This window comes from Leucoraja erinacea, chromosome 8 (assembly GCF_028641065.1).
Source record: "Leucoraja erinacea ecotype New England chromosome 8, Leri_hhj_1, whole genome shotgun sequence".
NCBI classification, from domain to species: Eukaryota; Metazoa; Chordata; class Chondrichthyes; order Rajiformes; family Rajidae; genus Leucoraja; species Leucoraja erinaceus.
This window is the reverse complement of record NC_073384.1, coordinates 18,052,051-18,076,792: the sequence shown is the minus strand read 5'-3', so window position 1 is coordinate 18,076,792 and position 24,742 is coordinate 18,052,051. Positions and strand designations below refer to the sequence as shown.

The following is a 24,742-nucleotide window of genomic DNA, read 5'->3' as shown; positions in this document are numbered from 1 at the left end:
ATCCGGGTTCGATCCCAACTACGGGTGCTGTCTGTACGGAGTTTGTACGTTCTCCCCGTGAACGGGTGGGTTTTCTCCGAGATCTTCGGTTTCCTTCCACACTCCAAAGGCGTACAGGTATGTAGGTTAATTGGCTAGGTTTATGTGTAAGTTGTCCCTAGTGTGTTTAGGATAGTGTTAATGTGCGGGGAATGCTGCTTGGTGCAGACTTGGTGGGCCGAAGGGCTTGTTTCCACGCTGTAACATTAAACTAAACTAAACTAAGCTAAAGTCAGGTTCAAGAGCCTGGCCTTCAGTAAGTACAACAATCAAGTCAACAAAACAACAATCACACTCAAAAGGTCAAAAAGATAACGATTCGGCAGCACGATACCACAGAATATTTGCTAACAAAGCCAGCATCCGTGCAGCAGCCTTAGGTAAACAAGGCATGAGCTTTTGCAGTATCTATGCATAAGGAATGATAACAAAACACCTAGCTGTACCACTCTCAGTTTCTCACGCCCCAGCACTATCTTAAAGTCTCTGTCGTGGGAAGCAACTGCCCTCGCATCGTACGACAAGCACTGGGTGCACAGTGCAATCCCATGAAGCACACATAATTACATGCTTAGTCACTGCCTTGGATTTGGCCATGGAGGCAAGGTTTGTGGAAAGATATTGTTGAGGGAGGAACAGTTTGTCGAACAGTAAACCGGGGAAGCCTTCCACCACAACCTTGTTACCAAGCCAATATCAAGCCATCCCATCGGCCGGCATTTCTCTTCCCCTCTCCCTCATGTTTATTTAGTTTCTCGAAATCCTGTTTATTATTACCACTTCCCCTGCTGGGAACAAGCCCCAAAATCCCATCTCTTTCTAAAACAGTGTTTAGTTGGCTCTCAGCCCTTCTTCTAATTGGTGGTCCATCCCGTTATCTTGCTTTACGGCTCAAATGTGCCCTCTTTGAAGAACTAACATCAACAATATAGTTGAAGGAGACTCAAGGCTATGTGGTGCTCTCTCAGCTCTGCCCTGGCAGCTTCATCAGTGACTTGACGCCATTCAGAAGGTCACGGACAGGAACCATTCACTCTCCCTCTCCCCCTCCCTCCATCCCTCCCACCCAACTGCAGAGCATTCTCTAGTTGTATTCCTGGCATCTCATCAGAAGGCCATTCGGCCCATTAAGTCTACTCCTCTGCTGCTTCTTGCTCCAAACCTTGCAAACCTCTGGCACATTATGACCAGCAGCCGATGCAGTGCCACTAGAACAATTAAACAGCATCAGGCTAAATTCAGCATCAGGCATTCCCTCCTCCTCCGCTATCCGCATCTGGGTAATTCCACAGGAACAGCTCAGTGGCAACAGCAGCAAAGCTCCTATTGACTGAACTCCACTGGAGTTAAGTCTCAGACCTTCCTCCTGTTGAACATTATATTAACTTCTACTGGCTGGTGATAACTTCAGAACATCACTAACTTTTAATTAATTTCTTAAAAATAAACAGAGCCCAGTCTCTTTATCTGGGATTCATTCGAACAGAAAATTTATATCCTATCTTTTTCCAGTGCTGTTTGTGTTCGTGTTTGCCTTCCTCTCTGATGCCGATTGTTCTCTACCCCTGTAGCCTGCTGTGCAAAGGGAGCCTCATTTCACATTCATGGAGGCTGTCCCTCGTGGGCAAGTTGGTCTGTAAACACATAGTGGAAATGACCCTCCAGTTCCTTCGTGGTTTGCGTCTCAACTCCAAGCCACTGAGCTGGGATTAGTTCCAGTTGTGGTAACCGTAATTCAACAAGAGAGGAAGTTGCCCAGCAAAGTGGAGTCTGACTGCTTCAGTTGTAGCTGATACAAACACTATTCACTGCATTCCTACAAGCACAGATTTTTACAACAAACAACAACTGACTAAATGGTCAAAGTCTCATTGCCGAGTACGTCAATCCAATGTGGGGCTGAGGCTTTTCACTTCCTTTCTCCCTCACTTGTCAATCTGCCCAAAATGGTCACCTTCACTTCTCTTGGTGGGAGCAAGCTCCAAATCCCATCTCCCTCTCATTCAAAATCCTGTTGTAGGCTCTCTGACCCATCTCCCATCAGCAATCCTCTTTGGCATCCTGCTCCACAGTTCAACTTATCTACTTTAGTGAAGAGCTGTTAGTTTCCCTCTTTGTTTTTAACCTTTGTAGCTGACCATCCTAAGGTTTAAGTCTAGTACTGGGACTCCTTATCGAAGGGTATAGGTTTAAGGTGAGAGAGAAAAGAACTAAGAAAAAGATAACTTTTTCTTCAAAGAAGGTGGTGTGTAACAAGCTGGAACAAGTAGGACAGGTACACGGATAGGAAGGTTTGGAGAGATATTGGCCATGGGCAGGAAAGTGGTACAAGCTCAGTTAGACAACGTGGTCAGCATGAACCATTTGGGCCAAAAGGCCTACTTCTGTGCTGTGTAGCTCTATAATTATGATTATGACTCCTTAGTCTCTCTAGAGAGCAACATCACAGGTGAATCTCCTCAGTACCCTTTCCAGTGCAATCACATCCTTCCCACAACTAGAAAAGCACAACATTCCAGGTGTGGCATCACCAACATTTCTGACATTTGTATCAAGACCATGTTCTAATATTCTATGCATCCCATATGCCTTCTTCACCTCCCTATCTACTTGTATCACCATCTTTGAGGATCCTAGGATATACAAGAAGATCCTTTTTGTTACCTCTGTATTCCCTATGTTCCCACCATTCATTCATGGTATGTGTCATATCCTCAATGGACCCCTAGTATTTGAAATGGGAGCAAACATTGAGTAAGTGCATGGGAAGGATACCTGGTGAAGAGGCCATCACTAATTCCACGATCAGTTCTCTGTCATTTCAAATTGTAGTTGGTGGCATTGTTGCATGAAGATTGGCTGCCAATATTCTGATATCACACAGGTATTTTATATTTATTCAAGGCTCGAGGGCTTCGCAGCCTGAGCCGACATATAATTGCCCATCCCTCATTGCCCTGGAGAAGGTAGTGGTGAGCTAGAGTTGTGGACGTAGCCCAGATCATCACGCAAAACAACCTCACTTTCATTAACTCCATCTACACTTCACACTAGCTCGGCAAGGCCACCAGCATAATCAAGGACTGGTCTCGCCCTGGTCACTCGCTCTTCTCCTCTCTCCCATCGTGTAAGAGGTACATAAGTTCGAAAACATGTAGCGCCAGATTCAGGGAGTTACTTCCCAGCTGTTATCAGGCAACTGAACCGTTCTCTCACCAGCTAAAGTGCGGTCTTGACCTCCCAACCACCTCATTGACGATCTTTGAACTATTTTTAATTGGACTTTATCTTGCACTACATGTTGTACGCTCCATCCTTACTCTCTACACTGTGGACAGCTTGATTTGTGGACATACTTTGCTTTGGCTGGATAGCGCGTAACAAAAAGTTTTCACTGTGCCTCGGAACACATGACAATAAACGGAACAAATCTTTCTTGAACCACTGCAGTCCTTGATATGCGGGTATACCCACAATGCTCTTAGAGATGGAACTCCAGGATTTTGACCTAATGACACTGAAGGAATAGTGATATATTTTCAAGTTAGGATGGTGCAATATTTAGAGGGAAATTCCTAGGTGAGGCTGTTCCCATGCTTTTGCAGCCGTTGTCTTTCCAGCTGGCAGAAGTTGTGGGTTTGAAAGGAGCTGTCTCTGGCGTCTAGCTGCAGTGCATCCTGGAGATTGTACAAACCGCTGCTTCTGTGCATCGGTGGTGCTTCACTGGATGTCCTGAAAAGTACGTGCAACGTGCTTTCGAAACAGTAGCTGCCTAATTTCTAAGTTGTTTTTGACCAGTTGATTTGGACTACTAAAGGAAATTGCTGCCTCAGCAATAAATGTGGCCATACGACAGAGTCACAGCCTGACCTCATGCGAGCAACAGATGGGATTCTGAAACAGCTGCGACTCAGCAGAATGCATCCAGAACAGAGGCAAAAAGTCACGAGACCATTTCATGTGTCAAGTTTCCAATTCATGCCGATACTGATGCAATATCGAAGGGGTGACACACCAGAGTCAAGAGAGTCATAAGGCATGGAATCCGGCCCTTCAGCCCAACATGCCCATCTAAACTAGTCCAATTTTTTCCATTTGACCTGTATCACTCTGAACCTTCCCTGTCCATATACAATGCCCTCCATAATGTTTGGGACAAAGACCCATCAATTATTTATTTGCCTGTGCTCCACAATTTGAGATTTGTAATAGAAAAAAATCACATGTGGTTAAAGTGCACATTGTCAGATTTTAATAAAGGCCATTTTTATACATTTTTGTTTCAACGTAGAAATTACAGCTGTGTTTATATAGTTTCCCCCATTTCAGGGCACCATAATGTTGGGTCATGGCTTCATAGGTGTTTGTATTTGCTCAGGTGTGTTTAATTGCCTTGTAGTGCGTGGGTCTCAAAAGGAAGCACGAAGTCCAGTGTTTTGAGAGGCACCTTTTATTATGTTCCTCCCGGTTATAGGGAAGACCAAACAAGAGAAAGATGGCACCTGCCTTTAAACCCTCTGGTTAAGGGCCGCATCCGGACTGAACCACTCCCGTGCCGAGGGGTTAAACAGTATGATGGCACGACCCTTGGGAGCCGCCACAGGACCCCCCCCCCAGAACCAGAGGCACGAAACGCACCGGCGGGCGCACGACCCGGCCGGCCCGCGTGCGGAAGTCAGCCGATCGTGGGGCTTGTGGAGGCATAGGTGGAGGGACAGGTCGAGGGACCAGTGGGAGGACAGGTGGTGTGACAGGCGGAGGGAGCCGTGAAAGGGGGGGGCCCTCGAGGCCGAGGTTGGGCAACTAGCACTGGCTGGTCAATGTCCAGTTGCGCCGGCTTTAAACGGTCAATCGACACTGCCTCTGGCCGGACCCCCATGTCCAGGACAAAAGTCGACTGCCCGTGTTCCAGCACCCGGAACGGGCCCTCGTACGGCCTCTGGAGTGGCGTCCGGTGGGCATCACGGCGCAGGAAGACGTATGGGCAGTCCCTGAGGGCTGATGGCACGTGTGGGCGAAATGTCCCATGGCGGGACGTCGGGACGGGTGCGAGCCTGCCAACTCGCTCGCGAAGGCGCTTTAGGGTGGATGAGGGCGTTCCCTGCTGCCCCGGCGCCGACGGCACGAACTCCCCGGGCACCGTGAGTGGCGACCCGTACACGAGCTCCGCCGATGATGAGGCCAAGTCCTCTTTGGGAGCAGTCCGGATGCCCAGCATGACCCACGGCAACTCGTCCATCCAGTCCGGGCCGGAGAGTCGTGCCTTCAGTGCTGCCTTTAGCTGCCGGTGGAACCTCTCCACCAGACCGTTAGCTTGCGGGTGGTAAGCCGTGGTGTGGTGTAGCCGCACCCCCAGCAAGCGAGCCATGGCTGACCACAGCTCGGAGGTGAACTGTGGCTTCCGGTCTGAGGAGATGTGCGCCGGCACCCCGAAGCGAGCAATCCAGTGCGCGGACAACGCACGAGCACACGCAGCCGTTGAAGTATCGGCCAGCGGAATGGCCTCCGGCCACCGCGTGAAGCAGGCTACCATTGTAAGAAGGTGGGTGATGCCCTGGGACGGCGGGAGAGGCCCTACAATGTCTACATGGAGATGGTCGAATCGCCGGTGAGGTAGACCAAACTCCTGGAGAGGTGCGCGGACATGGCGCTTGATTTTTGCTCTCTGGCACGGGATGCAGGTGCGAGCCCAATGGCCAACCTGCTTGCGCAGACCGTGCCACATGAAATGAGCGGCCACCAGTGCCGTTGTCGCCCGGATTGATGGGTGAGTCAGTCCGTGGATCACCTCAAACACCCTCCGGCGCCAGGTGGCAGGGACGATGGGGCACAGCTAACCGGACGACACATCGCACAGGATTGTCACTCCCCCAGGACCGAGAGGGACATCCTCAAGGCGGAGGCCGGAGATGGCAGTCCGGTAGGCGGGCACCTCATCGTCCGTGAGCTGTGCCTCTGCCAGAGCAGAATAGTCAATTCCAGGCGCCACCTTGAACACGGCGTTGATAGCGGGGCGGGACAATGCGTTGGCCACCCGGTTCTCTTTCCCCTCGAAGTAGCGGATAGATGTTGTATACTCCGATATGTAGGCCAATTGCCGCTGCTGTCATGCGGACCAGGGGTCGGAAACCTTCGCCAGGGCGAAAGTGAGCGGATTGTGGTCCGTGTAGGTGGTGAACGGGCGGCCCTCCAGGAAGTAGTGAAAATGGCGCACTGCCAGGTACAGAGCCAGGAGCTCGCAATTATTTCGACTGCGCACGGTTGAAGTGCTGGCTGAAGAAGGCCAGGGGCCGCCAACCTCCGCCCGTCAGTTGCTCCAGCACAGCACCAACCGCCGACTCCGAGGCGTCCACCGTGAGAGCAGTCGGGGCATCTTCCCGCGGGTGCACCAGCAGTACGGCCCGAGCAAGGGCCTCCTTCGCGCCGCCAAAAGCTGCCCCTGCCTCGTAGGTCCATTCAACATTTTTGTTCTGCCCACCCGCCAGAAGTTGATACAGAGGCCGCATGATGTGGGCCGCGGATGGCACGAAACGGTGGTAAAAAGCCACCATGCCGACAAACTCCTGCAGGCCATGCACCATGCGTGGGCGGGGAAACCGACGGATGGCGTCGACCCTGTCAGGCAGGGGAACCGCGCCTTGTGCAGTCACGCGGTGGCCGAGGAAGTCAATCTCGGTTACACCAAAACGGCACTTGTCGAGGTTGATGGCCAAACCATGCTCGCTGAGCCGCTGACAGAGCTGCCGAAGGTGGGCGCAGTGCTCCTGCTGCGAGCGGCTGGCCACCAGGATGTCGTCCAGGTACACAAACACGAAATCGAGGTCGCGACAAACCCCGTCCATTAGGCGTTGAAAGGCCTGCGCAGCGTTCTTGAGGCCGAACGGCATCCGCATGAACTCGTAAAGTCCGAATGGCGTGATGATCGCCGTCTTGGGTACGTCATCCGGATGAACCGGGATCTGGTTATAACCCCGTACCAGATCCACTTTTGAAAATATTGTGGCCCCAGCCAAATGGGCGGTGAAGTCCTGGATGTGGGGTACGGGGTATCGATCCGCTGTTGTTGCGGCGTTCAGCCGTCGGTAATCCCCGCAAGGTCGCCAGCCCCCGCTCGACTTAGGGACCATGTGGAGTGGGGACGCCCAAGGGCTGCTCGAAGGGCGGACGATCCCCAAGGTCTCCATTGTGCGGAATTCCCGCCGTGCCAGACGCAGTTTATCCGGCGGCAGTCGGCGTGCTCGTGCATGGAGTGGTGGGCCGGTAGTCTGGATAAAATGCACCACTCCATGGCTGGGGGTCGATGATCGAAACTGCAGGGTCAGAATGTCTGGGAACGCGGCCAAGATCCGTGCGAAGCCACGGACGAGTCCACCAGTTGATACAAACGCAAAGTGATCGGCTCCATCGTAGCGGCGTTGACCAAACGCTGATGCCTGACATCCACCATGAGGGAATGCGCCCAGAGGAAATCGGCCCCGAGCAATGGCTGGGAGACGTCGGCAATGGTGAACCGCCACGAGAAATGGCAGGAGCCGAACACGATCTGAACCATGCGCAGTCCATATGTGCGGATGGGGCTGCCATTCGCCGCGGTGAGGACGGGCCCCCGCTTACCGGAACGAATGTCGGCCAGCGAAGGGGGCAGGACGCTGAGCTCCGCTCCAGTATCCACGAGGAAGCGGGTCCCGGAGCGCCGATCCCAGGCGAAAAGGCGGTGAATTTGGCCGGCCGCCGCGGGGACTATTGGCAGCCGGCCCAGGCATTTCCCGGGAACGTGCACGGCTGGCGGCATTGTCGTGCTGCAGCACCCCAGCGCTGATGGAAATAGCACCAGCGCCTCAAGTTTGTGTTACTTGGAGCTTGCCTGCTCCTGCTGGTGGTGCCTGCAGCTTGCTGGCGCTGGACTGCAGGTGCAGTACCCCTCACTGCCGCTGGGGGCGATCGTGCGGGCCGTCGGGCTGGAGCTGTCACTCCTTCCACAGCTCCCCCGCCCCACCGGAGGAAATCGGGAGCTGCCGGGGTGACGTCATCGGCGTGCCTGCTGACGGCCAGCGTGTTGACGTCATCAGGGCGCGTCGGCCTCAGCGCGACCCCGTCTCTGCTGACGGCCAGCGCGCTGACGTCATCAGGGCGCGCCATCCACAGCGCGTCGGCGCGCCTCCCGAGGGCCCTGAGGTTAGCAAAGGAGGCGTCTGTGAGCTGCAGACGAATGTAGGCCGGCAGCAGATGCAGGTAGGTGTACTCGAACAACAGGCACGGCGTGTGCCCATCCAGTAGAGCCACCATCTCCTTTAGGAGGCTAGATGGCCGTCGGTCGCCTAGGCCCTCCATATGCAGGATCCTAGCAGCACGCTCCATCCTGCTTAGGCCATAAATCTGGAGCAGGCGCTCCTTAAGACCGAGATATTTATCAGTGTCCGGGGGGGCTGCGAGGAAGTCCGTGACCTCTTCAAACGTGTCCTGGTCGAGGGCCCCCACCAGGTAATAGAAGCGGGTGGCATCGACCGTGATGCCCCGCAGGTTGAACTGGGCCTCCGCCTTCTGGAACCAGATGAGCGGCCGGGTGGTCCAGAAGTTGGGCAGTTTCAACGAGACCGCGTCCAGAGACAGGGCCGGGCCGGCCTGTGAGGAGGTAGGGCTTTCTCTTCTCTCCATCATGACGCCAATGTAGCGTCGGGGTCACCAATGTAGTTCGTGGGTCTCAAAAGGAAGCACGAAGTTCAGTGTTTTGAGAGGCACCGTTTATTATGTTCCTCCCGGTTGTAGGGAAGACCAAACAAGAGAAAGATGGCACCCAAACCCCTGCCTTTAAACCCTCTGGCTAAAGGCCGCCTCCGGACTGAACCACTCCCGTGCCGAGGGGTTCGACAGTATGATGGCACGACCCTTGGGAGCCGCCACAGCCTCCTTAATGCAGGTATAAGAGAGTTCTCAGCACCTAGTCTTTTCTCCAGATTTCCATCACCTTTGGAAACTTTTATTGGTGTTTATCAACATCAGGACCAAAGTTGTGCCAATGAAAGTCAAAGAAGCCATTATGAGACTGACAAACAAGAATAAAACTGTTAGAGACATCAGCCAAAACTTAGGCTTACCAAAATCAACTATTTGGAACATCATGAAGAAGAAAGAGAGCACTGGTGAGCTTACTAATCGCAAAGGGACTGGCAGGCCAAGGAAGACCTCCTTGACAGAAGAATTCTCTCTATAATAAAGAAAAATCCCCAAACACCTGTCCGACAGATCTTCAGGCGTGGATTTGTCAATGACCACTGTCCGCAGAAGACTTCATGAACAGAAATACAGAGGCTACACTGCAAGATGCAAACCACTGATCAACTGCAAAAATACAATGGCCAAGTTACAGTTTGCCAAGAAGTACTTAAAAGAGCAACTACAGTTCTGGAAAAAGGTCTCGTGGACAGATGAGATGAAGATTAACTTATATCAGATTGATGACAAGAGCAAAATATGGAGGCGAGAAGGAACTGCCCAAGATCCAAAGCATACCACCTCATCTGTGAAACACGGTGGTGGGGGTGTTATGGCGTGGGCATGCATGGCTGCTGAAAGTACTGGCTCACTTATCTTCATTGATGACACAATGCAAATGGTAGTAGCATAATGAATTCTGAAGTGTATAGACACATCCTATCTGCTCAAGTAAAAACAAATGCCTCAAAACTCATTGGCCGGCAGTTCATTCTACAGCAAGACAATGATAACAAACATACTGCTGAAGCGACAAAGGAGTTTTACAAAGCTAAAAAAATGGTCAATTCTTGAATGGCCAAGTCAATCACCCGATCTGATCCCAATTGAGCATGCCTTTTATATGCTGAAGAGAAAACTGAAGGAAACTAGCCCCAAAAACAAGCATAAGCTAAAGATGGTTGCAATACAGGCCTGGCAGAGCATCACCAGAGAAGATACCCAGCAACAGTCGATGTCCATGAATCACAGGCTTCAAAATACTAAACATAACTATTTTAATTTACATGACATTGCTGTGTCCCAAACATTATGGTGCCCTGAAATGGGGGGGGGGGGGGGGGGGGGGGGACTATGTATAAACACTGCTGTAATTTCTACATGGTGAAACAAAAATGTATAAAATTGGTCTTTATTAAAATCTGACAATGTGCACTTTAACCACATGTGATTTTTTTTCTATTACAAATCTCAAATTGTGGATACAGAGGCAAATATATAATTGATGGGTCTTTGTCCCAAACATTACAATGTTTAAAAAATATTTGGTCAAGTAAATGGATATGATTGGTTTAGAAGGAAATGGGCTCAACGCAGGCAGGTGGGACTAGTATGCACGGGGCCTGTTGGTTAGTCCTCGGATTCCTATTAAATCTTTTCCCCTTCACCTTGAACCTATGTCCTCTAGTCCTCGATCACCCTACTCTGGGCACGAGACTCTGTGCGTCTACCCGATTTATTCCTCTCATGATTTTGTATACCTCTATAAGATCTCCCCTCATCCTCCTGCGCTCCAAGGATTAGAGACCCAGCCTACTCAACCTATAACTCTACCTGTAGCTCACACCCTTTAGTCCTGGCAGCATCCTCGTAAATCTTTTCTGAACCCTTTCAATCTTGACAATATCTTTCCTGTAACATGGTGCCCAGAACTGAGCACAATATTCTAAATGCAGTCTCACCAACGTCTTATACAACTGCAACATGACCTTCCAACTTCTATACTCAATACTCTGACTGATGAAGGCCAATGTGCCAAAGGCCTTTTTGACCATCTTTTGACCAACCTGTGACTTGACCTTCAAGGAACCATGCACCTGCATTCTTAGATCCCTCTGCTCAACAACGCTCCCCAGAGGCCTACCATTTACTGTGTAGGTCCTACTCTTGTTAGATGCAGCAAATACTTTAGATTAAACAACTGCACAGTGGTAGTACTGAAGACTTGTGCTCCACAATTAACCATGTCTCAGCCAAACTATTCCAATGCAGTTACAACATTCAACCCACATTCTAAAAAAGATTGTCTAGTTATTTGTTGCCCACAAAAAAAAACGATCACAAATCCAATCTTGCTAGTCCTGGTCTAACCAGTCTCCTTCAAACCTCAAAGTGATGGTAGGTGTTGTCAACACTTAAAGGCCTGTCCCACTTGGGCGTTATTAGCGCATCATTTATGCAACACCACTTACACATCACGACACAACATCATTTATGCATCACGCGCGCACATGACGCACGCATGGCACGTGGTGAGAGGTGGTGGCGTAGGCAGTGATGCGCGCGGCGCCCCAGCATTTTGAGATGCACGAAATCTTCACGTGCCACCAGCGTGACGCGCAAATGACGCCCAAGTGGGACAGGCCTTTTACTCACCAACAACCTGCTCATTCATGCCCAGTTTGGATTTTACCAGCACCACTCGATTCCAGACCTTAGCAACGCCTTGGTCTAATTCTGGACTAAAACACTGAATTTTGGAGGTGATGAGGGAGTTACCACCCTCAACATCAAATACATCACTTGACAAGAGTGTGGTATCAGGGAGTCTGCGTAAAACTGAAATGAGTGGACTTCAACGAGCCACTGCAGATGGTTCTGATGGTCGTTGGTCAATCCCAGCTCCAGGAGGTCCTCAGGACACTGTCCTGGGCCTGGTTACATTTTTGTAGCGCCTCCCACAACCTCACGAATTCCAAGGCCCTTTATAGCCAGCAGTCTTGTTCCATGTTGAAAAGTAGGGAGAAGCAGCGTCCAGTTTGTGATCCCACAAACAACAGTAGGATACAAGAGCTAATGTTTCTTGGATGATGTTGGGATGGGAACTAAAGACAACTCAATCTTCACTGCATGAATTCACTGGAGGGTCAACTGAAGAACACATAACAGGAGAACAGGGCTACAGGTCTTCCCCTCCATTCAATCAGATCAGGGCTGACTAAACCTTGTCCTCCATTTCCCCTTTCCTGTCTCCATAATCCTCCAATGGCTTACAGAGTTTCAGAATTACAGAGTTGACGTGGAAAAGCTTTTCCCACTGAGAGTAGGGAAGATTCAAACAAGGGGACATGACATGAGAATTAAGGGACTGAAGTTTAGGGGTAACATGAGGGGGAACTTCTTTACTCAGAGAGTGGTAGCGGTGTGGAATGAGCTTCCAGTGGAAGTTGTGGAGGCAGGTTCATTGGTATCATTTAAAAATAAATGGGATAGTTATATGGATGGGAAGGGAATGGAGGGTTATGGTCTGAGCGCAGGTATATGGGACTAGTGGAGATTATGTGTTCGGCACGGACTAGAAGGGTCGAGATGGCCTGTTTCCGTGCTGTAATTGTTATATGGTTATTATATGGCTGGACAGGCTAGAAATCTGCTCATAAACATATGAATTCAACTTCTGCGTAGAAAATTCCATATTTACAGACCTCAAAGAAGAAAATCCTCCTCACTTCAGTATTAAATGATGGGAAACACCCTCACAAGCCACTTAACAAGTTTACACCTTTCAAATAGGATACAAGGCCCATCCTGGTCACAAGACTTGGTAAACTTTCTCTGAACTCACTCCATTGCAAATCCTAAACGAAGAAACCAAAATTGGACAGATTACTCCAGGCATGGTTTCACCTTCCCCCTGCATAGTCAGGAGGAGATGTAGACCACTCATCCCACCAAGCCTGCTCTGACTGCTGACCTTGATTGGACCCGGGCTCCTTGTTGACAAAACACAGTCAAGTGCTGTCTTGGCGTCTAGAGCAGTCACTCTGGCCCGGAGCTGAATGATGCTAGTTAAATCCAAGCTGGGCATGGATGAGCAGGTTACAGCTAGATAAGTACAACCTGATAGTATTGTCGACCACACAATTAGGGTGGCACAGTTTCGGAGTTGCTGCCTTACAGCACCAGAGAACCGAGTTTGATCCTGACTTCGGGTGCTGTCTGTCTGTATGGAGTTTGTACGTTCTCCCTGTGACCACGTGGGGTTTCTCCGGGTGCTCTGGTTTCCACTCATATTTCACAGACGACCATGTTTCTTGTTTAATTCGCTTCTGTTAATCGTCCCTAGTATTTAAGATAAAACTAATGTACAGGTCAGCATTGCTCGGCGAGGACTCGGTGGGCCGATGGGCTGGTTTCCACGTTGTATCTCTAATCTAAACTAAACAAAACACATCACTGCTGGTGCTCTGTCATTTGACAAGTTAACTATTGAACCATATTGTTGCCCTCCATCCCTTTACAATAATAGCTCAATCTGTGTCATACATTTGCAGGATGGGAACATTGTTGGCAATTCCAGCATTAATTGTCCATCTCTAACTATCCACAAAGTGAGGAGGTAGTTTCTAGTCAATGCCAATGGCTGGTTAGAAATCCAAAGGCATGCCAAAGGCAGATTTCCTTCCCTGAACCAGATGGATTTTTAACAAAAAAAAATCAGATGGTTTCATGGTTACCACAACAGAGCTGCTTTTATTTTTAACTCCAGATTTATTTAATTGAATTTAAATTCCCCAGCTGCCGTGGTGGGATTTGAAGTCCCCGTAGACACAGGTCCAGAAGTTTGACTGCTAGGCCAGCGACTTAACCACTACTATACCACAGCAGGCACACTGAAAATGGATATCTTTCTGTTGAACAATCAGGGGAAACGCCATTCTCTTAACCTACAGTGGAGATTCTTTCTTTTCACTTCCCTTCACCCCGGTTGCGGAGACACTCCCAAATCTTTACTCCTTCGATCAGGCCCTTGAATCCCACGCTGTGCTTGTCTGAAGAACCCGCAGCCTTTTCCACCCAACATCCTTGCGGTCCTGTTTGTCTCTCCCCCCACCCACCCCCCTCCCTTACGCGCAGAAAACTCTTTGGAGTCATTAGGAATCTTGATCAAAGTTCACCAGATAGAAAACTTAACTCTACTGCATGGTTCCAGATCTACCAGTAATTCCAGAAACTCTCAAGTTATTTTGTCTTTTTAACGAGCTGTGCTTGGGGAAGGCGCGGGAAGGGCGGAGAGAGGGAGGAGAGGAGAGGTGACTGATTGTTAGTTAACTCACCGCTCGCAGGCTGCGAGACACCGGAGACAGCAGTCTGGCCCATTCTCTCCCCGCAGCGACAGAAACTCTCTCCTCCGCACTCGCATCAAGCCAACTCCTCCGAAAGTGTTCTGGACTCGTCGCTGGCGGCTCCTGCCTTTGCCTGCTTCTCTCTCTCTCTCTCTCTTTCTCCCCCTCTTTCTCTTTATCTCTCCCTCTCACACTCTCTCTCTCTCTCTCTCTCCTTTCCTTTCTCCCCTATTTCTCTTTCTGTATACTTATTTTATTTTCCTTGTCTTTCTGTTCTTTACACTTACTCTCTCTCTCGCTCTAACTAACTCTCACTCACACACACTCTCTCTCTCTCTCTCTCACTCACTCACTCTCACACACTCTCTCTCGCACACCCAGCATCACTAGTTCCTGCTCCGCTAAAACATTTTTATGCAGATTAACTCCAAGGGGTCAGAGGGCACGGGGAGGGAGTCCCAGGCTTGTCTACTGCACCCAGCTGTAGAACCTTTGTTTCACACTTTCTTTAAGAAATGATAGAAAGTTAGATTTTCATTGGGGGAGATTGAATCAGTTTGACTCCATGGGTTTGGCGAGCTGGGTGGAGGTGAGCTTCAGTGCAGGTATCAGATCGGCCAGGAATAGTGGGGCAGGAACGGGGTTGTCTCGTTATTAAAACTGCCTGTTACAATCAAGTGCCCCGATTCCCACATCCCAGCAGAGCCACACTCACAGGCTGGAGTCAAGCTCCCAAATCTAGAGCCAGGCTGAGAGTGTAGATGTAGATGTGAATTTATAAATTCATTTAAGGGGCGTGGGATTTGCAGTCTGGGACAGCTTTTAATTGCTCTTGAGAAGATCGTGGTGAACTGCCTTCTTGGACCCATGAGGTTCTTGAGGTACGGGTTTTACCCGCAATGCTAGAAAGGATGTCAGGGAGAGAGCTAGGGATTTTGATCCAGCAGTAGTGAAGGAATGGAGATAAATTTCCAAGTCAAGGTGAAGTGTGGCTTGGACGGCAATTTTCAGGCGGTGGTGTTCCCATGCTTTTGATGCCCTTCTAGTGGGTAGAGGTCGTGGATATTGTATGTGCTCAGTCACCTGGTCTACTCTTTCTATACCAATGACTGATATAGAAGTTACAGGAGCTTGAAAATTGTGACGTCCAGTGTTCTTCTCTGCAACCATCAAACTGTTCTTCCCTGCAACCATCAAATACCACAACCTCCAAATAAGCTCTGAACTACATAGATTTGGGGGAATCACAGAAATATGAACATTGACTTCTCTAACTTCAAGTAGCCTTTGCTTTCCTTCTCTCTCCATCCCCAGTTTTCCGACCAGTCTTACTGTCTCCGACTACATATTATCTCTGAAGAAGGGTTTCGGCCCGAAACGTTGCCTATTTCCTTCGCTCCATAGATGCTGCTGCACCCGCTGAGTTTCTCCAGCTTTTCTGTGTAACCTTCGATTCTCCAGCATCTGCAGTTCCCTCTTAAACACATATTATCTCTGTTTGCTTTGTTGTTTCCTTCTCCCAACTAACAATGATCTATTCTACATTTTCCTTGACCTCCATTCCCTTTGTCCTATTTTCACACCTTGCACTTCCTTATCTATGCACTTCCTTATCTATGTACTGGCCACTCCCCTGACATCAGTCTGAAGAAGGGTCTCGACCCGAATCGTCACTCATCCCTTCTCTCCAGAGATGCTGCCTGTCCCGCTGAGTTACTCCAGCATTTTGTGTCTATTATAGATTGGGGGGCATTGGTTTTGTCTTTTTACACTATTACTGTTTGTTTTATATATATATATATATATATATATATATATATATATATATATATATATCTACTGAACTTCTTTTGTTTATTATATTATTTACAAGGAACTATGTTTACATTTTCTGTTGTGCTGCTGCAAGTAAAAATGTAATTGTTCTGTTTGGGCCATTGGGCAATAAAACACTCTTGACTCTTGACTGTGTAGCCAGACACAGTTCCTATGCCTTCTTTAGATTCACAGATAATACCACTGTTGTTGGACAAATAACAAGCAACGATGAGTCAGAGTACAGGAGAAATATTAAAAATCCAATTGAATGGTGCCAGAACAATAAACTTGTTTTCAATGTAAGCAAGACCAAGGTGCTGGTTGTAGAAACAAGGAACTCCAGTTGCTTTGGTTTTCCAAAGTTTTTTTGCCCAGAGAGTGAATCTGTAGAATTCTCAGCCACAGAAGGCAGTGGAGGCCAATTCACTGGATGTTTTCAAGAGAGAGTTAGATATAGCTCTTAGGGTTAACGGAATCAAGGGATATGGGCAGAAAGCAGGAACGGGGTACAGATTTTGGATGATCAGCGATGATCACATTGAATGACGGAGCTGGCTTGAAGGGCCGAATAGTCTACTCCTGCGCCTATTTTTTATGTTTCTGTAAAGTATGGCAGTAACACAATGTTATTGACTTCAGGAGGGTAAAGCCAGGGATGCACAATGTTGTCTTCATCAATGGGACAATGGTGAAAAGAGTCAACAGCTTCAATTTCCTGGTCATGCATATCTCAGAAGATCTTTCGTGGGCCCAGCACATCGATGCAGTCATAAAGACGGCTCATCAATGCACTTCCTTGGAAGTTTGAGGAGATTTGTTAAGTTGCCAATATACTATTAAACTGCAAGGAGTATAATGACTGTTTGAGGGATGTTGGGGCCCCTGGATGGGAATGAGAGAGAAGGTGTAAGGACAGGATAGGTTGCAGGAGAAAGTACCGGGCATGTGGGCAGGTTTGGTGGGAAGGGATGAGCAAACCACAGTTGCGTACAGAAGGTGGGTATAGGACAATGTTGGAGAATATTGTGTTTAACGAAGAGGCTAGTAGGGTGAAATATGAGGACCAAGAGAACTATCGGTTCCATCTGGGAGGAGGGGAAGTGAGAGCAGAACTGTGCTCATCTTGAGAGCACATGCAAGCAGAGACAGAGAAATTGAGAGTCAGGTCACCTTGCAAGAGGTAGGGTAGGAGGAGGTGTAGTCAAGCTTGCTCTGAAAGTCAAAGGGTTGTAATGGACATCAGTTAATAGTCCGTCTCCTGGGTTAGATATAGATTGAGAAAGGGCAGAGATAGTCCAATTCCAAGTGAATTTGGGGACAGGGGGGAAGCTAGCAAGCTTGATGAAAACACAAAGTTCTGCATGGGCGCAGGAAGCAACCCCAATGCAGTCATTGATGTGGCAGAGAAAGAGTTAGGAATGATCCAGAAAGAATTTGGAACAAGGAGTGTTCATCGTACCCAACTAATAGACAGTCACAGCTGGGATCCATGCGAGTGCCCATGGTTACACCTTAGAATTGAAGAAAGCAAGAGTAGTAGTGTTGAGGGTGAGGACAAGATCCGCCAAGTGGAGGATAATGTTGGTTGAGAGGAACTGATTGCCTCTCTGTTCAAGGAAGAATAGGAGGCTTCTGAGGTCTTCTGGTAGGGCATGGTGTAAAGGGACAAAACGTGAAGATGGGAACTCCCATTCTTCCAATCTCGCCTGCTGTATTTGTTGCTCCTGATGTGGCCCCTTTTACTTGGACAACACCAAGTGACAGTAACCATTTCACTGAACACTTGCTCTCTGCCTGCCAATGCCCCTAGAGCTGCTTGCTAACCATTTTAACTCTCTTTCTCATTCCCCTACTGATGTTTCTGTCCTTGGCCTCTGATTACAAGAGTGAGGCCACTGGCAAACTGGAAGAACAGCACCTCATATTCCGCTTGGTAAGCTTACAACCCAATGGTATGAAAGATAGACACAAAATGCTGGAATAACTCATTGAGTAAGGCAACATCTCTGGAGAAAATGAATAGATGATGGATAGATGAGGTTTCGTTGGAACCCTTCTTGAATTCTACAATTTCAACTAATTCCCCTCTAGCCCTGTCTCTTTCTTTTGCCCCCATCCCACCCCGGTGTGCACAGATTTATCTTACCGTCTCCCCCAACCCGAATCACTGTTCTCCTTTCCCCTCCTTCATATGCTCATCTCACATCACATACCACATTTAGCTTTTATCCTCTCTCTTTCCCCATCCCCATGACTCCGTTCACACATATCCCTCCCTCTGGCTTCACATTTTACTCCTCCACATTTTTCCTTATCTGACATCCTTTCACTTGTAGCTTTTGTTGCTTACTCCATTCATCTACCAATCACCCTCTCCCCTCTTTCCCCTCACCTGTATCCACCTCTCACTTGCCATGCATTGTCCCACCCCTACCTCTTTGTCCCACCCCTTTCCAGCTTTCACACCCTGCTTCAATCAGTCTAAATAAGGAACGTGGAGGGGGGAGCTGCAGATGCTGGCTAAACTGAAGACAGGCACAAAAAGCTGGAGTAACTCAGCGGGTCAGGCAGCATCTCTGGAGAAAAGGTGATGTTTTGGGTTGACACTGAAGAAGGGTCTCAACCCGAAACTTCACCTATTCCTTTTCTCCAGAAATGCCGCCAGATCTGCTGAATTACTCCAGCATTTTGTGTGTCTTCAGTCTAAAGAAGGACCCCGACTTACAATGTCATGAAAATATCCTGTACAGTTGCTGCTGACCATTTGAGTCCTCCAACACTTTGCTGTTTGCTCGAGATCCCAGCACAAGATCACCTTTCACAGGAAAATGGGGGTATAGTATGCATGGGTCGACTTGGAGAGGGTCCTTCAATGTTCTCTGTTCTTTCAACCTTTCTAGCAGCATGCAATGGTTTTGTTAATACTCCCTTTCTTTGCTTCCCCTTTCAGGAAAAAACGCAGCGTTTCACACTCCGCTGCAACATTTCACCTGCTCCAGGCAAAATCATTGTCAGCTAATTTGCAATGAAATCTCGCAAAGGGCTTCCAGTTTGGAGTGGTCGACAGCTGCCAGTGTGGAAGGTAAACAGTCGCAGAGCTGAGTGTGACACGAAAGCTATTAGCATATTTAATTAATCCAGATCAACATAGTAATGGAAAACATCTTGCAGAATGGAGCAAACATCCCCGGCAGTCTACTGTAATCCGATGAAGCAGCTGCTTAGTTTGATATGATGGGAATTAATCCCAACCAGAGACGAGAAAGAGCCCAAAAACAGTGCGATGAGATCCAAGATGAAAATAATCAAATACATGCAGATGCTGGAAATTTGAAACAATAAACAAATAATGCTGGAAACACTAGGCAGGTCAGGCAGCATTTGTGGAGGGGGAAACAGAATTAAAGGTTCAGGTCCAGGTGTCTCAGTGGATTCGTAGTCATATGGCAAGGCAACGAGTCTTTCGACCCAACTCATCCATGCAGTTGAGTGTTTCCAGCTTTTCTGTCACGTTCCCTGAAGTAAAGGCACTGAGTATTCACTCCACTATGTGAGTCAATGAGGGGAAAGAGTGTAGGACCTTCAGGCATCTCTTCAAACAAAATCTCTTCAAATACATCGCCATTAAATAAATTCTCCACTAAGAAAATTTGGTGGCACAGCACCAGAGACCCCGGGTTCGATCCTGACGATGGGTGCTGGCTGTGCGGAATTTATACATTCTCCCTGTGACTACATAGGTTTTCTCCTGAAGCTCCAGTTTCCCCCACAATTCAACGACATGCAGCTGTGTAGGTTAATTGGCTTCTGTAAAATGCCCATAGTGTGAAGGATGTAAAAATGGGATAACATACAACTAATGTATGGGCGATCGGTGGTCAGTGTGGACTCGGTGGGCTGAAGAGTCTGTTTTCACACTTTTTCTTTAAATTAAAATTAACTAAACAAATGTTTTAGAAAATCATTTTAAAATAATCCTTTTCACACAGTTGCCCACTTAACCCAACAGCAATGAATAATCAATTGTAATGGAAAATAGACTACTCAATTTGTGTTACATAAGGTCAGTAACCTTCCATCTGGGTCCTCTGTGTGTTTGATACGCTAATGTTCAGGCTGGGACATGTCTAGTGGTGTCCAATTTTAGCCAGTATGCACCTGGACACACTCAATGGAGGATGCCATTTCCCATCCAGGAGGCAGCATTGTGGGTTTGACTTGGAGAATGAAGTTGGTCAGGAATCAGTGGTAGAGCACATGGAGAGTAGTGATCACCATATTATGAGGTTTAGATTGGTAATGAAGAAGGTATGGGGCAATCTAAAATAGAAACATAGAAAATAGATGCAGGAGTAGGCCATTCGGCCCTTCGAGCCTGCACCGCCATTCAATATGATCATGGCTGATCATCCAACTCAGTATCCCGTACCTGCCTTTTCTCCATACTCCCTGATCCCTTTAGCCACAAGGGCCACATCTAATTCCCTCTTAAATATAGCCAATTAACTGGCCTCAACTACATTCTGTGGCAGAGAATTCTACAGATTCACCACTTTCTGTGTGGGAAAAATGTTTTCCTCATCTCGGTCCTAAAAGATTTCCCCTTTATCCTTAAACTGTGACCCCTTGTTCTGGACTTCCCCAACATTGGGAACAATCTTCCTGCATCTAGCCTGTCCAACCCCTTAAGAATTTTGTAAGTTTCTATAAGATCCCCCCTCATTCTTCTAAATTCTAGCGAGTACAAACCGAGTCTATCCAGTCTTTCTTCATATGAAAGTCCTGACATCCCAGGAATCAGTCTGGTGAATCTTCTCTGTACTCCCTCTATGGCAAGAATGTCTTTCCTCAGATTAGGAGACCAAAACTGTACGCAATACTCCCGGTGTGGTCTCACCAAGACCCTGTACAACTGCAGTAGAACCTCCCTGCTCTTATACTCAAATCCTTTTGCTATGAATGCTAACATACCATTCGCTTTTTTCACTGCCTGCTGCACCTGCATGCCTACCTTTAATGACTGGTGTACACCCAGGTCTCGTTGCATCTCCCCTTTTCCTAATCGGCCACCATTCAGATAATAGCCTACTTTCCTGTTTTTGCCACCAAAGTGGATAACCTCACATTTATCCACATTATACTGCATCTGCCATGCATTTGCCCACTCACCCAGCCTAACCAAGTCACCTTGCAGCCTCCTAGCATCCTCCTCACAGCTAACCCTGCCCCCCAAGATAAAGATAAAATGTATCTTATTTGGAGGAGAGAAGGGATGAAAAGGGACCTAGCTAAGATAGAAACATAGAGCCCTTCGAGCCCGCACCACCATTCAATATGAACATGGCTGATCATCGAAAATCAGTACCCCGTTTCTGATTTCTCCCCATATCTCTTGATTCTGTTTGCCCTAAGAACTATATCTAACTCTCTCTTGAAAACATCCTGCGAATTGACATCCAATGCCTTCTGTGGCAGAGAATTCCACAGATTCACAACTCTCAGCGTGAAAAAGTTTTTCCTCATCTCAGTCCGAAATGGCCTACCCCTTATCCTTAAACTGTGATTCCTGGTTCTGGATTCTCCCCAACAACAAGAACATTTTCTGGTATCTAGCCTGCCCAATCCCTTAATAATTTTATGTTTCTATAAGATATCCTCTCATCGTTTTAAATTCCAGCCATCCCGGAAATTAATCTGGTAAACCTACGCTGCACTACCTCCATAGCAAGAATGACCTTCCTCAATTTAGGAGACCAAAACTGCACACAACACTCTCTGTATGGTCTCACGAGGGCCGTGTACAACTGCAGTAGGACCTCCTTGCTCCTATACTCTAATTATGTCGCTATGAAGGCCAACATGCCATTTGCTTTCTTCACTGTCTGCTGTACATGCATGCTTATTTAAATCTTACTAACTTGTATGCTTAGATAAAGTTGAACCAAGTATGTGTAGGTATATTTGTAATGAAACAGAACGTAGACACAAAATGCTGGAGTAACTCAGTGGGACAGACAGCATCTCTGGAGAGAAGGAATGGGTGACATTGAGGCCGAGACCCTTCTTCAGACTGATGACCATTGGAAACCATTAAAGACTAGATGTTTTCAACATGTTGTTTCTTTCCACAAAAGGGGAACATTAGCAGCGGAGGAGTCACCTTAAGGTGGAAATGATGATGAAAGTAGAGAATACAAATGATAGTTGGGCTGAATAAACACCATTGAAAAGGAAAGTGAAGAGAGAGAGTATTGGAACAGAGTGACAGTTAGCATAAAAGGGAATCAAAACATCCTCTGTAGACACATAAATAATGAGAAAGCATTAACAGAAGAGGTGGTGGCAATGAGCAATAAAGAGACACAGAGAAAAGAGACGTGTAATGGTGAATGTGCACCTGGGCAAGCATTAGAAATGCAAGGGATCAGTGGACATGCATGGAGCTCCCAAAGTGTATTTGATACAGGCAATATAAACCAAACCATACCATGCTAGAAAGGTGGGATGAACAGAGAAGGAACATTACACATAGCTATGAGCTCCTAAGCGTTTTTTGATATGCACAATGGGTGCGATAGTTATGACAATGGCAGAATTAATATTGATAAGGAGCAGGTATGAAAAAGACTGGGTCTGGTTAGAGTGAATAAGAGGAGGATGTGGATGAGAATATAAATGGATATCTAGTATTCACTGTGGGAAAGGACATTATAGCTAGAGTATTCAGGGAGGGGGACAACAACATTTGAAACAAATTACCATAAATAAGTAACAGTGTTTGGTGTCTTAGTGGCTTTAAAGGTAGGTAAATCCACAGGCTGTGATAGGATGCAGGAGAGGACATTGCTGGAGACCCGACAGAGATTTTCAAATCTTCTCTGGCCATAGGTGAGGTGCCGGATAATTCAAGATGATGGCAAGTACATTGCAAAAGGTCAAACAGGGCGAGAAAACTGCTACTCTACAACACTCCCCGAGGCCTTGCCAATTACTGTGAAGGAAGGACCGGCCCTGAATTGACTTCCCTAAAATGGACCTTGTACTTCTCTGAATTAAACACTACTTGCCATTGCTCAGCCCACTTGCCCAGCTGATCAAGATCCCATTGTAATTCTTAATAACCATCTTCAGTGTCAACAATAGGAACTATTTTAATATCATTTGCTAACTAACTTGCCTTATACATTTTCATCCAAATTGTTAATATAGTTGATAAACAGCAATGTACCCAAAGCAGATTCTTGAGGCATACCATTAGTCACGGGCCTCTAATCCGAAAAACAACATTCCATCACCACCCTCTGCTTCCCACCACAAAGCCAATTATGTATCCAGTTCTCTACCTCTCCCTGATCCCATGCACTCTAATCTTCTAGAGCAGCTTGTATGCAGAACCTTATCAAAGTCCTTGCTGAAGTCCAGATGTGCCAGGTCTACCACTCTGCCTTCATTATGCTTCTTGGTTAGTTCTTCAAAAAACTCAAATTGGTGAGAGATGATCTCCCATGTACAAAACCATGCTGACCATCCTAATCAACACCTTTCTTTCCAAATGTATGTATATCTTATACTTCAGTCTCCTCTCCATTAATTTTCGCACCACAGATGTCAGGCTTATTGATCTGTAGTTCACAGTTTTTTTTCTTTGCAGACCTTCTGAAATGGAGGCACAACATTAGTTATCAGTCTACCATCATCTCATCCATGTTTAATGATTCTTATATCTCGGCAAGTATTTCTTTTTCTCTAGCTTCCCACAGTTCACCTATCTAACAAAGGACCATTGTGGGCTCCACATTTCCTTGATTATCGTTGCTTTTTGCATAATTTCCATTCATTTGTCTTAAGTTGTGTCTATCTCTCCATTCCACTTTCCCCTGACTATCTATCTGAAAAAGACTCTCAACCCGAAACGTCACCTATTCCTTTTCTCCAGAGATGCTGTCTGATCCGTTTAGTTACTCCAGTTTTCTGTGTCTGTCTTTCGTTTAAACCAGCATCTGCAATTCCTCCCTACATGGGCGTCCCGACAACATGGCCTTCATAGCGAAATAAATTTGAGTCCTCCAAGGAAGTCCTACTGCAGTTGTACTGGGCCCTGGTGGGAGTATTGTGTGCAGTTTTGAACTCCTAATTTGAGAAGGACATTTTTGCTATTGAGGGAGTGCAGCGTAAGTTCACCAGGTTAATTCTCGGGATGGTGGGACTGACATATGATGAAAGAATGGATCGACTGGACTTATATTCACTGGAATTTAGAAGGATGAGAGGATATCATATAGAAACATCTAAAATTCTTAAGGGATTGGTCAGGCTAGAAGGAGCAAAAATGTTCCTGATGTCGGGGGAGTCCAGAACCAGGGGTTACAGTTTATTAATAAGGGGTAGGCCATTTAGGACTGAGATGAGGAAAAACTTTTTCATGCAGAGAGTTGTGAATCTGTGGAATTCTCTGCCACAGAAGGCAGTGGAGGTCAATTCACTGGATGTATTCAAGAGAGAGTTACTGTTGATATAGCTCTTAGGGCTAATGGAATCAAGGGATATGGGCAGAAAGCAGGAACGAGGTATTGATTGTGGATGATCAGCCATGATCATATTGAATGGCGGTGCTGGTTCGAAGGGCCGAATGCCCTATTCCTGCAACTGTTTTCTATGTTACTGTGTTTCAACATGTTCTTGGATATATCTGACTAAGCCCAGGAGAATGAAAGATTTATATTGGTAAAATATACTATGAGTATCACGGGGCATCAGTGCTAGGAAGCGTTCACTATTTTGCCTGATGGGACCAGAAGTGGTTATTAGATTCTACTAGTCTTCTGCTT

The 24,742-nt window shown here is 47.3% G+C and overlaps 1 protein-coding gene across 1 annotated transcript in view; it reads right to left on the bottom strand.

The window, feature by feature from the left end:
• Positions 1-14,563, bottom strand: part of phactr2 (phosphatase and actin regulator 2) — a 119,719-nt gene extending 105,156 nt beyond the window's left edge. The window contains exon 1 of the mRNA XM_055639111.1: positions 14,088-14,563. Within this exon, the coding sequence (XP_055495086.1) occupies positions 14,088-14,130 (43 nt within the window). The 5' untranslated portion in view covers positions 14,131-14,563. The remainder of the gene's footprint in view (positions 1-14,087) is intronic.
• Positions 14,564-24,742: the final 10,179 nt, after the last annotated feature.